General features: G+C 41.6%; 1 protein-coding gene across 1 annotated transcript in view; it reads right to left on the bottom strand.

Annotated features, from left to right (window-relative positions):
- LOC308399148 (uncharacterized protein) overlaps positions 1-12,368 on the bottom strand; it is a 32,079-nt gene extending 19,711 nt beyond the window's left edge. The window contains exons 1-10 of the mRNA XM_080886177.1: positions 12,197-12,368; positions 11,086-11,206; positions 10,903-11,001; positions 10,720-10,833; positions 8,413-8,491; positions 6,228-6,432; positions 4,273-6,070; positions 2,200-2,373; positions 1,813-1,986; positions 1,462-1,635 (exon numbers count right to left, since the gene is read on the bottom strand). Of these exons, the coding sequence (XP_080742303.1) occupies positions 1,462-1,635; positions 1,813-1,986; positions 2,200-2,373; positions 4,273-6,070; positions 6,228-6,432; positions 8,413-8,491; positions 10,720-10,833; positions 10,903-11,001; positions 11,086-11,174 (2,906 nt within the window). The 5' untranslated portion in view covers positions 11,175-11,206; positions 12,197-12,368. The remainder of the gene's footprint in view (positions 1-1,461; positions 1,636-1,812; positions 1,987-2,199; positions 2,374-4,272; positions 6,071-6,227; positions 6,433-8,412; positions 8,492-10,719; positions 10,834-10,902; positions 11,002-11,085; positions 11,207-12,196) is intronic.
- Between the last annotated feature and the right edge of the window lie 246 nt (positions 12,369-12,614).

Genomic DNA, 12,614 nt, shown 5'->3' with positions numbered 1-12,614 from the left:
CAGAAATAACAAGTGACACCATTAATAGTAGAGGTGGGAATCACCATACAACTCGCGATACGATATTATCACAATACTTAACGCATGATACGATATTATTGCGATTTTTTAAAATATTTTGCGATATTTAAATTCTGCACATAAAGGTAAACTTTATCAATATTCATTTTATCTAATATCAAAGTCTCACACTCAGTCTTTCTCTCATTTCAGTCAGTTTTATTGTTGACAAACTGAACGGTTTGTATTACAGTCTAGTCCAACTTAACTGAATGCAACCATCTGGTACAATTATAGCTATTCTGAACTATGCAATTTATGAAAACTATGCAGCCCCTTCAGCAACTGAAGAATTTGAAAGTAAATTTTAAAAAATATATAATTTTACATTAAATAAAAAAGTTTCAAACTTAATTAAAATTAAACATGTCTTAAATTAAAATAAGTAAACTGTCATGTTTATTGCTGCCAAAAAAAAAGTTAAACACATTTGGACAGTGAAGGAATGTCAGGATTGTTGCTCAGAAAAAGGATCAACATGCTCTGAAGTCAACATGCTCTGACTCCAGAGCATGTTGACTTCAGAGAAAAAATTGTTTGTAACAAAATATCGATTTCTGCTGTCCCTGTATCGATACATTATTAGCAAACAAAATATCACGATACTACACAGTATCGATTTTTTCCCCCACCCCTAATTAATAGTGGAGCTAACTTTAACAGGTGAAACTGATTTGACCTATAAGGCTACTGCAGTTACTTCTTATCAGGTTTAGTAGGGAAGACATCTGGATGAGGTAGTTAGTAGTATGTAGTTAGTACCGGGCGACTCCCCTCCCCCACATCGGCACCAGAACCCTGTATTATCTACAGGGTAAGACTGCCTGTTTTATCAAACTATGGCCATTACTACTGTGATCATTTGCAGCCCAGTGTGCCGCTCTCTCTGCTGGGATGAACCACTGGAGCTCACCCAGTCATCCCTTTCTTTCTCTCAAGAAGAAGTGAAATAAATGTATTTATTATGTTACGAGTCTAATATTCTTTAAATCAAACTGTAATGAATAAATGAAGCAAGAAGATTTGGTGGCTCCAAGTGTTGTAGAAGAAAAGATAAACATCTCATTTTGAGAAATCAGCCTTTAAAATTAAGTACTGTGAATAAAAAACAAACAGCGAGCCAATCAGCAGTCGCCAATATCCTCCTAATTTCATTCACAAAGAAATCAAATATATATATATTATGGGCCCAAAGGAGCCTAAATCTTTAAATTAGGCAGTACGTGAAGTATTTTTTTAAATAAACAAAGACATGACTATAACAACTTTTAGTAATTCAGAGTCCAATTATCCACTCAAATGTGAATAAAAGTTCACTTGACAGCTGTAAAAGTTACCTGTTTATACAATAATATAAATCACATTTCAAATGATCATCTGTGGAAAAGTTTGAATCCTGACCTGAGAGTTTCCACTGCACACTGTGAACTCTTTAGTCCAGCGGACAGAAGCTTCACTCCTGAATCCTGCAGGTCAGAGTTACTCAGGTCCAGCTCTCTCAGACTGGAGGACTGGGAGCTGAGGACTGAGCACAGAGCTTCACAGCTTCTCTCTGACAGGTTACAGCCACTCAGTCTGAAAAATAAAAGACAATCTATAAAACAAGTACTCATGTAGAGTTTGTTAATACATTTCACAACATTAAATGTTGACTTTCTATTTTTTAAAGGAAACATAAACATACTAAAATACAACATCATATGTATGAACTTTAATTAATAATTCTAAAAACTAAATGTTTTCTGATCTGACCTCAGAGTATTCAGTTTACAGTTTAAACGTTGTAGTCCAGCAGACAGAAGCTTCACTCCTGAATCCTGCAGCTTTCTGATACTCAGGTCCAGCTCTGTCAGACTAGAGGACTGCGAGCTGAGAACTGAGGACAGAGCTTCACAGTTTTCCTCTGAGAGTTCACAGATGTTAAGTCTGAAGATAAAAACATGAATAAAGATTGTTGTTAAAGTGTAATCAAGGTGCAATAGCTTATTGTCTTGTGCTGAGCAGGTTAGTAAAACTTCTGTTTAACTTTGAAATGAATAAAAATGCTATGAAACAAGGATAACTGGATAAAGACATAAACAAAAACAAACATCAAACACATAAACAAACAGAACTAAACATAATACAAATTGATCTGACCTCAGAACATTCAGTTTGGCATGTGGACTCTCCACTGCAGCAGACAGAAGCTTTACTGCTGAAGCCTTCAGGCTGTTGGTACTCAGGTCCAGCTCTCTCAGACTACAGGACTGGGAGCTGACCACTGACAACAAATTTTCACAGCCTTCCTCTGAGACGTTACAGCTGCTCAGTCTGTGAGAGAAAGGGAAAAAACCACAACAAAAAAAACCAAACAATATATGTGATCAAATTAAATTTGTTTATATGTTGAACCCTTTTTTTAAAAAAATTATTTAAACCTATGAGACTATGAGTGCTACCAGTCCAGTGCACATGATTGGTACCTTGATGGAACCTTGCTCAGGGGTACCACAAGGTAGCTATTCGGTGGATTCGACCCCTGACCTTATGATCATGGGGCGACCACTCTGCCTACTGAGCTAATAATTCTGTGTACACTGTCATACAATATTAACTAAAACAATTATTTTAGAAAATTTTAGTAATTCAATAATCATGCTCATTACCTGTGTATTGTGAATAACACTGGATTTTAAACACTAGCTGTATAAAACTCTTCCTGTTAAAGGTGCGTATAAAGGAAATGGCCATATTTTGGAGCTGCAACATCACTGGAGTGCCCAAGAGCACAAGGTGTGCAATACTCAGAGACATGGCCAAGGTAAGAAAGGCTGAAAGACGACCACCACTGAACAAGACACACAAGCTGAAACGTCAAGACTGGGCCAAGAAATATCTCAAGACTGGTTTTTCTAAGGTTTTATGGACTGATGAAATGAGAGTGAGTCTTGATGGGCCAGATGGATGGGCCCGTGGCTGGATTGGTAAAGGGCAGAGAGCTCCAGTCCCACTCAGACGCCAGCAAGGTGGAGGTGGAGTACTGGTTTGGGCTGGTATCATCAAAGATGAGCTTGTGGGGCCTTTTCGGGTTGAGGATGGAGTCAAGCTCAACTCCCAGTCCTACTGCCAGTTTCTGGAAGACACCTTCTTCAAGCAGTGGTACAGGAAGAAGTCTGCATCCTTCAAGAAAAACATGATTTTCATGCAGGACAATGCTCCATCACACGCGTCCAAGTACTCCACAGCGTGGCTGCAAGAAAGGGTATAAAAGAAGAAAAACGAATGACATGGCCTCCTTGTTCACCTGATCTGAACGCCATTGAGAACAATTATTTTAGAAAATTTTAGTAATTCAATAATCATGCTCATTACCTGTGTATTGTGAATAACACTGGATTTTAAACACTAGTTGTATAAAACTCTTCCTGTTAAAGGTGTGTATAAAGGAGATGAGCTGAAATGCAGACTTCATGGAGAATGTTTGCTGTCAGCATATATCAAAGACAAAGCAGAGATCCATCCAGTCTCTTCCACTAAGCCCACAGAGGGACAGACAACCACTCTCACTCACACCTGCATGAAGTTTAGATCACCAGGTAACCTAACTGCATGTCTGTGGACAGTGGGAAGAAACTGTAGAGGACCCAGAGTGAACCCACTGTAATTCTGTGATAACACTGGTTATGGAAGCCTTACAGTTACATATGGTTACTGACAAGAAACACGACCTTAGAGGCAATTTCAGTAATGAAGACCGAGTTTCTCCCTCCATACAGGATGAAAACATGACAGCACAGCAGAGATTTATATTTAAAAAGGGAGGGTGTGCACTGAAAGTGAGATACAAACTTGAACTTAAATTACGAACATCAGAAAAAGATGTAGGTGAAGTCTGGCAGGTGAAGTTTGTGCTTTAGAATAAAACAACCAAACTCCTGGAGTTGGAGACAAGTGAACAAGCTGAGGATAATAAACCTGTCAGAGGGGCTGAAGCATCAGAGCTCATGTTCTTATAGGCTGGGTCTGGATTGTCCTTTGATAAGAGTTACAGAACAAAGTGTGTTTTAGAAATGCTGGAGTGAAACATTAAAACTACCATATATTTACCGAGTGACTGATGATCATTTAATTCACTATTTTAAAAAAATGTTACAGTGCTCTTTGAACTCAGCATTTCTGATTTATTTCCCATGATTTTAACAATGAAGCGATGACAACATATGTACTTACAGAGCTTTGTTGGAGGCTTTGACCACTGGCAGCAGCCTCAGAAGAGCCTCCTCTGAAGCAGAGTATTTCTTGAAGTCAAACTCATCCAGATCTTCTTCTGATGACAGTAAGATGAAGGTCAGAGCTGAGCACTGAGCAGGAGACAGTTTATCTGTGGAGAGACTTCCTGATCTCAGGGACTGTTGGATCTCCTCCACTAGAGAACGATCATTCAGTTCATTCAGACAGTGGATCAGATTGATGCTTTTCTCTGCAGACAGATTCTTACTGAGCTTCTCCTTGATGTACTGGACTGTTTCCTGATTGGTCTGTGAGTTACTTCCTGTTTGTGTCATCAGGGCTCGTAAGAGAGTCTGATTGGTCTGCAGTGAAAGACCCAGGAGGAAGCGGAGGAACAAGTCCAGGTGTCCATTTGGACTCTGTAAGGCCTTGTCCACAGCACTCTGGTAGAAGTGTTTCTTTGCAGAATCTCCTGTTTCAGACTTCTGGGAGGTTGTTTGTTGTTGTTCCAGCAGATTGAGTCCAGAGTTGATGAAGGTCAGATGGACATGAAGAGCAGCCAGAAACTCCTGAACACTCAGATGGATGAAGCAGAACACCTTGTCCTGGTACAGTCCTCTCTCCTCTTTAAAGATCTGTGTGAACACTCCTGAGTACACTGAGGCTGCTCTGATATCGATGCCACACTCTGTCAGGTCTGATTCATAGAAGATCAGGTTTCCTTTCTGCAGCTGATCAAAAGCCAGTTTTCCCAGAGACTCCATCATCTTCCTGCTCTCTGGACTCCAGTGTGGATCTGTCTCAGCTCCTCCATCATACTTGACCTTCTTCACTTTGGCCTGAACCACCAGGAAGTGGATGTACATCTCAGTCAGGGTCTTGGGCAGCTGTCCTCCCTCTCTGGTTTCCAGCACATCCTCCAGAACTGTAGCAGTGATCCAGCAGAAGACTGGGATGTGACACATGATGTGGAGGCTTCGTGATGTCTTGATGTGGGAGATGATCCTGCTGGCCTGCTCCTCATCTCTGAATCGGTTCCTGAAGTACTCCTCCTTCTGTGGGTCAGTGAACCCTCTGACCTCTGTCACCATGCCAACACAGTCAGGAGGGATCTGATTGGCTGCTGCAGGTCGTGTGGTTATCCAGAGGCGAGCAGAGGGAAGCAGTTTCCCCCTGATGAGGTTTATCAGCAGCACATCCACTGAGGTGGACTTTCTAGGGTCAGTTAGGATTGTAGTTTTGTGGAAGTCCAGAGGAAGTCGACACTCATCCAGACCATCAAAGATGAACACAACCTGGAAGTCTTCAAAGCTGCAGATTCCTGCTTCTTTGGTTTCAGTAAAGAAGTGATGAACAAGTCCCACCAAGCTGAACTTTTCCTCTTTCAGCACATTCAGCTCTCTGAAAGTGAATGGAAATATGAACTGGATGTCCTGGTTGGCTTTGTCTTCAGCCCAGTCCAGGCTGTATTTCTGTGTTAAGACTGTTTTCCCAATGCCAGCCACTCCCTTTGTCAGCACTGTTCTGATTGGTTCATCTCTTCCAGGTGAGGCTTTAAAGATGTCTTCTTGTCTGATGGTTGTTTCTGGTCTGTCTGGTTTCCTGGATGCTGTTTCAATCTGTCTGACCTCATGTTCATCATTGACCTCTGCAGTCCCTCCCTCTGTGATGTAGAGCTCTGTGTAGATCTGATTCAGGAGGGTTGGGTTTCCTGCTTTAGCGATGCCCTCAAACACACACTGGAACTTCTTCTTCAGCTTAGACTTAAGGTTACGATGACAAACAGCAGCTGGAAGTTCTGAATAATAATAATAATAATAAAAATACAACTTTAACAATCATATTTTACAAAATGCTGATGACAATTTCTGACCCACTGAGAAATGACTGAACACACTGGTGTCACAAGTGTCTCATTTATCCAGCAGCTTAAATCTTTAGATAAATCCTCTTACGTCTCTGCAGACGGTCAGCCAGCTCCTCCTGCTTCATTCTCCTCAGGAAGTCCACTGTGATCTTCACAAATGCCTCTCTGCTGTTTCTCCTCTGCTCATCATCCTCCCTCTGAAACTCCAAGCACTGGGGCTTATTTGGATTCAGAGCCTTCTGGATCTTCTTCAGCTCGTTCTTCACAAAAGTGATGATGTTGTCCTCCAGCAGCTGGAACAGAATACTTTATGAATGACCCACCACTCTGAACTTTAGTCCACACAACATCCACTTCTTTACGATCAAGGGGCATATCATCCGCGAACTCTTTACCAATTATAGGTTTGACTTTATCTGATTAACTGAGACTTTCTCCACAACTCCATGATCCCAAAACGTTGATTCTGTTCATATGAATGCAGCGATTTCAGTGGGAGAAACATTTCACTGGTGTTCAGAGCTGAACTACCAACAAGTTGATGATCAAAGCCAGAAACTTGGAGATGTTTCAGGTGACTGAGTTGATCGTACAGACAACTGGTCTTAAAGGTTCACTCTGTTTACACATACAGATCAGTATTTAAGGTTTGACTCTCATCATCCACTGGGGCACAAACTGGGCGTCATCAGGACGCTACAACACAGAACAAACACCATCCCCACAGACACAGCAGCCAGCGAAGCAGAAGAACTTCACATCAAGAAGGTCCTGAGTAAATGTGAACGCTGGTTTGAGGGCGGAGTCAAGGAGGCCATTTATGTGAAAAGGAAAGACCATCTCTGAATGGAGGAGGGGCCTAAGGGTACATTTGTCACCATCTTACAATGCTGTGATTGCAGCCATTCCCCAGCTCTCTGTGAACTGGACTCATGACCATTGATCAACAACCATTGATCAATGGTCCTGACAATATGCGTACCAATGATCAATGAACTGACCTCCCAGCCCATTGTTCCTTCAGTGGGCTGGTTTCAGTCATACAAATGTCCTGTTTATAAGATTGAAACCTGCAGTCAGCTGAGACTGAAGAAGTCACCTGATGATGATGAAACGTTTCTCCCACTGAAAACATCCAGATGAACAGAATCAAGCTTTTTGGGATTTACGTACCTGGATGATTGAGCATCAAGACACAACTCTGTGACTTTTCTCAGATGAATAAATCCTCTCCTCCAGCTTTGTTTACATCTACCAGCCCTGTGGCGCTGCCCAGGGAAATAATCTATGTGAGAGGTGGAAAGTCATACAGGTGTCTGCTCCTGCCTTCAGTTATTTTATCTACTGTGTGTCAACTGGCTGAACCTCCTCCAACTGTCTACTGTCTCCCTAAACTCAACAATGACTTAGTGATCTATCCATTCTCTGACCAAAGACATCCTGCTGCAGGAGGTTAACATAGCAGCCAATGATGATCCCACTCACTGTGAACAACACATTTGGACCTGATTTGCTGCTCTGGTTTACACGTGAACTTCCACTGCTGCTGTCACCAACTTGAGAGGCTCTACAGAAAAACTGGACTTGTCCATAAAAATCATAAACTACATTACAAGGACAGCATTGCTCAATCAACTCTAATTACTATGACCATGTTATCTCTTCTAACTAAGGTACAGACACTCAAACTTGCTGCTTTCAGTGAGAAGTCAAATGTCTGAATATGAGCTGGAAGCTGCTGAGAGTCCTCCTCCTTCCCGTGGGGTTTACTTTCTCTACTACTTTCAATATAAACACGCCCCTTTCATGCACCTGCAGAGGGCCACCAGCAGATGGAGCTGTCTTAAACAAATCCACTTGGATAGTTAGCTGTAGATGACTTTATCAGTATGATTGTAGGACTTTGAGTTATTCTTCAGATTTATTTAAACTCCTATATTGTGCACAAGTGTTGAGCGACCCATAATTTCTCTGTACTTTTCATAAGAGCAGCCAGACTTTCAGCTAGTTTTTGTTTTTTAAGAGCTCAAAGTTATTGAAGAAACAGTTATTCAGCTTCATTCCCACTGATCTCGACTACAAACTGTTTCACTTTGGTTTCTGTTTAAAGCCTCGATGTTTAAAACGTTTCCCTGTGATCACATTTGCACCGTCTGATTTCAAAGTTTGTTTCTTTTGGTCATTTAGTCCACAGAGTCCTTGGTGTTCTGAAAGGGACCTATAAATAAATGCATTATTATTAATAATAAAGTAGTTGTTGTACATGTACAGACCATAAATATGGAGTCCAGCTGTGTTTGATGCTGCTGGGCAGACTGACCACTGGGAACCTCTGAGCTCTGCTGCTCCACTCTGTGGAAGAACCATGAAGGATTAGATCAACACAGGATAAAGATCCAGGAGTTTCTGCTCAAATAACTTCATCTGAATCAAGTCTGTCAAGTTTTAGACTCTCAGATTCTGAAGATATATTTTCTGTTTTCTATGAACTTTCTTTCATCAGTGATGGAAGTGATGATGTTGCAGAAGCTCAGAGGAAACTTTGAGAAAACTGTGATGAACCATCAACTAATGCTCTCAGGAGGCCAAAGGTCCCTGAATGTAACTGTGCAGTAGATTCATCGAGTGTTTGAAACCTGACCACTTCCATATGTTTTCATTCTAACACAAGAAGTCCTTTTCTCATTGCTTTGATTTGAGTTTTCATTTGAGTTTTCCGAGTCTCGTATTTGGAGTCGAGTCTAATCAATGATCTGACAGAAGAACATTAAAAAGGATTTACCAGTGCTGTCAAAATTAACATGTAGGGTTAGGGTTAGGGGTTCATCTGTTATCATGATTAACATGATAAAAACCTTTAACACGACACATCTGGAGAGCAGAACGACTCAAAATCCCTGAAATGTTTCTATCAACGCACTTCGGGCAGTTTGTCCGAGTAGAGTTACCTTTGTACACGTGCAGATGTGCAGCACATCTGTTAGTGACGGCAGCTGAACCAATCAGCTCAATATGGAAGATGACAAACACACACTGACCTCTCGATGAAAAGTTTGAGCATTAAAAAAATAACAAGACGGACCAGCCGACCAACATGAAGGATTCTGCACATCGTGACAGAAGGAATTTTCTTTTCACCGAAGCACTTCCAGCTTAAAATATCACAACGATGCAAAGCACTGATGCCAAGTGGACAAACTGCAGACCTGTTAGTGTTGTTAATAACATAGTTTTGGTTCCTCGTGTCAAAGACTTGAAGAAGAGTGACAGAGAGTGTTAGACTGCTGCAGGATCAGTGCCACCTCCACAGACCTGTGAAGAAAATGATTGTTTGACAGATGGGCTCAGATTCAGGATCAGCTGAGGAGTTTGTGGCTGACAGAATCCTGCAGGTACAAATCAGAGCCCAACATTAGCATGCAGGACTGTCCCTGGGGGGGTCGGCTCATTCAGGAGGTTAATCAATGTTTACATGTTCAATAAACATGTTAAGTGTGTAAATTTGCCCTTTTCTCTCGAGTCTGTTTGCTCATGAAATGAACTTTGATTCGTTTACATTAAAAATGATGTTTAATGGTGATTAATCCAAATTAATCCACAGTAACCCTGTGATGAGTCTGATTAAACATTTTCATTAACAGCAGTAATATAGATTATATATGATTATATATTAGTGCACACTTAGCTTTTAGTATATATGTTTGTTACAAAGTTGTATTTACAGCAGAGAAGCTGAGTTAAAGACTGAAAACTATTCAAAGTCTCTTTGAATTGAAGCGTTTAACATTCTTTGTGTTTATTCTGCATTGACTTCATTATATGGTGTAAACGTCTGTTACAGGCTTAAATATAAAGTTGGAAAATGTAACTGCAGCTATTGATCAAGTAATTGTGATTAATCAGGATTAATGACAGAAGATTGTGTCATTAATTAGTCATGTTTTAATCTACTGACAGCACTAGTGTTCACTCTGGTGCCTCCAACTGTTTTACGCCCTTTCAACACCTTCGTGGTCAAAAGTGTACACGCACAAAATCTACAATAAAACCCTCGTGCAGCAATAGGACAGACACACAATCCATTTATCTCTGTGTCTCAAACACACACACGTGTATTCAAAGCCTCGATTTGTTCATATTTCATCTGTTGTGTTTTTATCTTCAGCGTTTTCAGTGTTGCTGCATTTACACCAAAAATGTTTCCATTGATGAATCAGATTGATTTGAATGTGTTTCATCCATACAAATCCCTCCCTGGTGGTCACATGACTCTATAACATAACAGGAGTCATGTGACAAGAGTTTCATGCTGTAAAATGTCACAATGGTTGAATGTGGTGGAGTAAAAATGTGAGATATCAACGACTTTTCTTCAATATGAAATGTTTGCAGGGCCTGACAGGAAGTGGACGGACGCTCTGATCACTTCCTGTTTGCTGAAGTGGGTTTTCAGTTGTTTAGAAACCAAAGGCTTGTTTTAAAAGACAGTTTAAATGGGACTGAGGGAACGACGTGTTTGTAGTTTATATCCAACAACATCGAGCAGTTTAATCAAAGAGTTCATGTTGCTAACAGCTCACCTCTCTGCAGCAGACACAGGCTGGACTTTAAAATTAATGGGGTGATGTTTAGACCCGTCACTCTGTAAGGACACAGAGCTGGGTGGAGGTCCAGCTTTGAGTCTCTGATGGATCCTGAAAAAGTTATAAATCTTCAGTAAAATTCTCATCACATATCAGCTGATATTATTGGTGTTAGCTTACCTTTTCTCAGCTGACTGTCTTTGCTCAAATCTCTTAATGGCATCTTTGACTGAGTTACTTTCACAGGACACAGAGCTGGGTGGAGGTCCAGGCTGGTTCCTGTGAATAATGATGCAGCAGTGATGTGAGTGCTGAGCTGTGACATGGAGAAGAGTCATGCACAGTTAGAGATGGTCATCTCACCTCTGAGCTTTGGTCTGGCTCTCATGTTCCCCACACAGAGTGTTTTTAGAGGGAGGGACTCCCTCCTCTCTGTCCTCACACTGATCCATGCTGCTCAATTCAGCTCACACACACTTTCTACCTGCAGAGGAAACACAAATCATTCATGTGCACATCAGCTGAAATCCTCCTTTCATCATGTGTGCTGTCCAAATATCAGCTGCTTCTTTCCTGCTTCATCTCAGTGTCAGCTGGATGCAGTCAGACAGCAGTGTGAGGCAGAGGAAGCTGCCATCAGCTGCTCTGCTATCAGTCCACTAGATGGAGCCTGAAGCACACACGATGCATTCACTGACACACACTGAGTCACTGTGACTGGAAGCTTCAGTCAGTCCAACACGTGTGAACAACATTTTAAACCTTTCAGCTGATCCAGGATTCAAAGAGGATCAGCAGAGTTAAAGCTTCACACTAATTCTTGCTGCTGAGTTTGCAGAGAACTGCACACACACTGATTCACTGCTAATGAGAAGCTTCTTCCATCCAGTAATTCATCATCCATCAGCTCTGCTGCTGCTCTCAGTCCTGGACTCTGATCACAAACTAAAAGCAGCTTTTTAACTCGTGTCTGTAAGAACTCTTAGTGTTAGCTTAGTGTTAGCTTAGCTTTAGCTTAGTGTTAGCTTAGCGTTAGCTTAGCGTTAGCATGCTGTGTGCTAGCTTAGCGTCAGAGCTCTGCAGGTGTCTCGTGTGTAAATATTAATCACAGTGACAGTAAAGGAGGTAAAGGGCTGTGACGTCATCACGTACGCTGTGTCCTCTGTGGGCTCTGAGTGAACTCAAAGTACAAACTACAAGTACACAAACACGAACGTAGCTCAGAGTGGCGGACACACTCGGCCTCGTTGGTCCAGCTGTGAGTCCGTTACCGTGAACTATGGAGCGGCAGATTTGTGCTGAACTAAGCTGCACACAGCTGATGTTAGCCAGGAAACATTACACACTGACTTTAATGGAGAGACCGGAAATACAAACACACACAGTTTGTTGTGTGAAGAAATCAAACACGAGCTGAACAAACAGTAAAGTTCCTAAAGACAAACTGTTAAAGGAGGAAACAAAGCAAACTTACAGTTTCTTCACACACCAACAACAAGCTCCACTCCACACCTGGACACTAAACACGGACACACAGGTGAGCTGCTTCCTGGAAGGAGGCGGGGCTCCACCTGAAACTCAGCACAGGTGGGAGGGGCTCAGCTCTGTGTGTGCTGATGTGTTAACTTTAAAAATATGCCGTCTGACTGCTCAGACTGAGTCAGAGTAAAGTTCACATGCTGACGTGTGAAGACATGAAACCTTGTTGTAGCTGCAGGTGTGAACACACTGATCCCAGATCAGCTCTGCTGTATTTGTAACATGAACATTTCTGCTGCAAAGCTTCAAATGTTCAGCATGTTTCTCTGTTTCCAGTCTATAGATCCAGTCACACTTTCTACCTTCACCTGTGCAGTAAAGACTGAGAGCAGAGCTGAAAGCAAGCGTCCAAT

This window comes from Rhamphochromis sp. 'chilingali', assembly GCF_963969265.1.
Source record: "Rhamphochromis sp. 'chilingali' genome assembly, chromosome: 1".
NCBI lineage: Eukaryota > Metazoa > Chordata > Actinopteri > Cichliformes > Cichlidae > Rhamphochromis > Rhamphochromis sp. 'chilingali'.
This window is presented reverse-complemented; position numbering and strand designations above follow the sequence as displayed.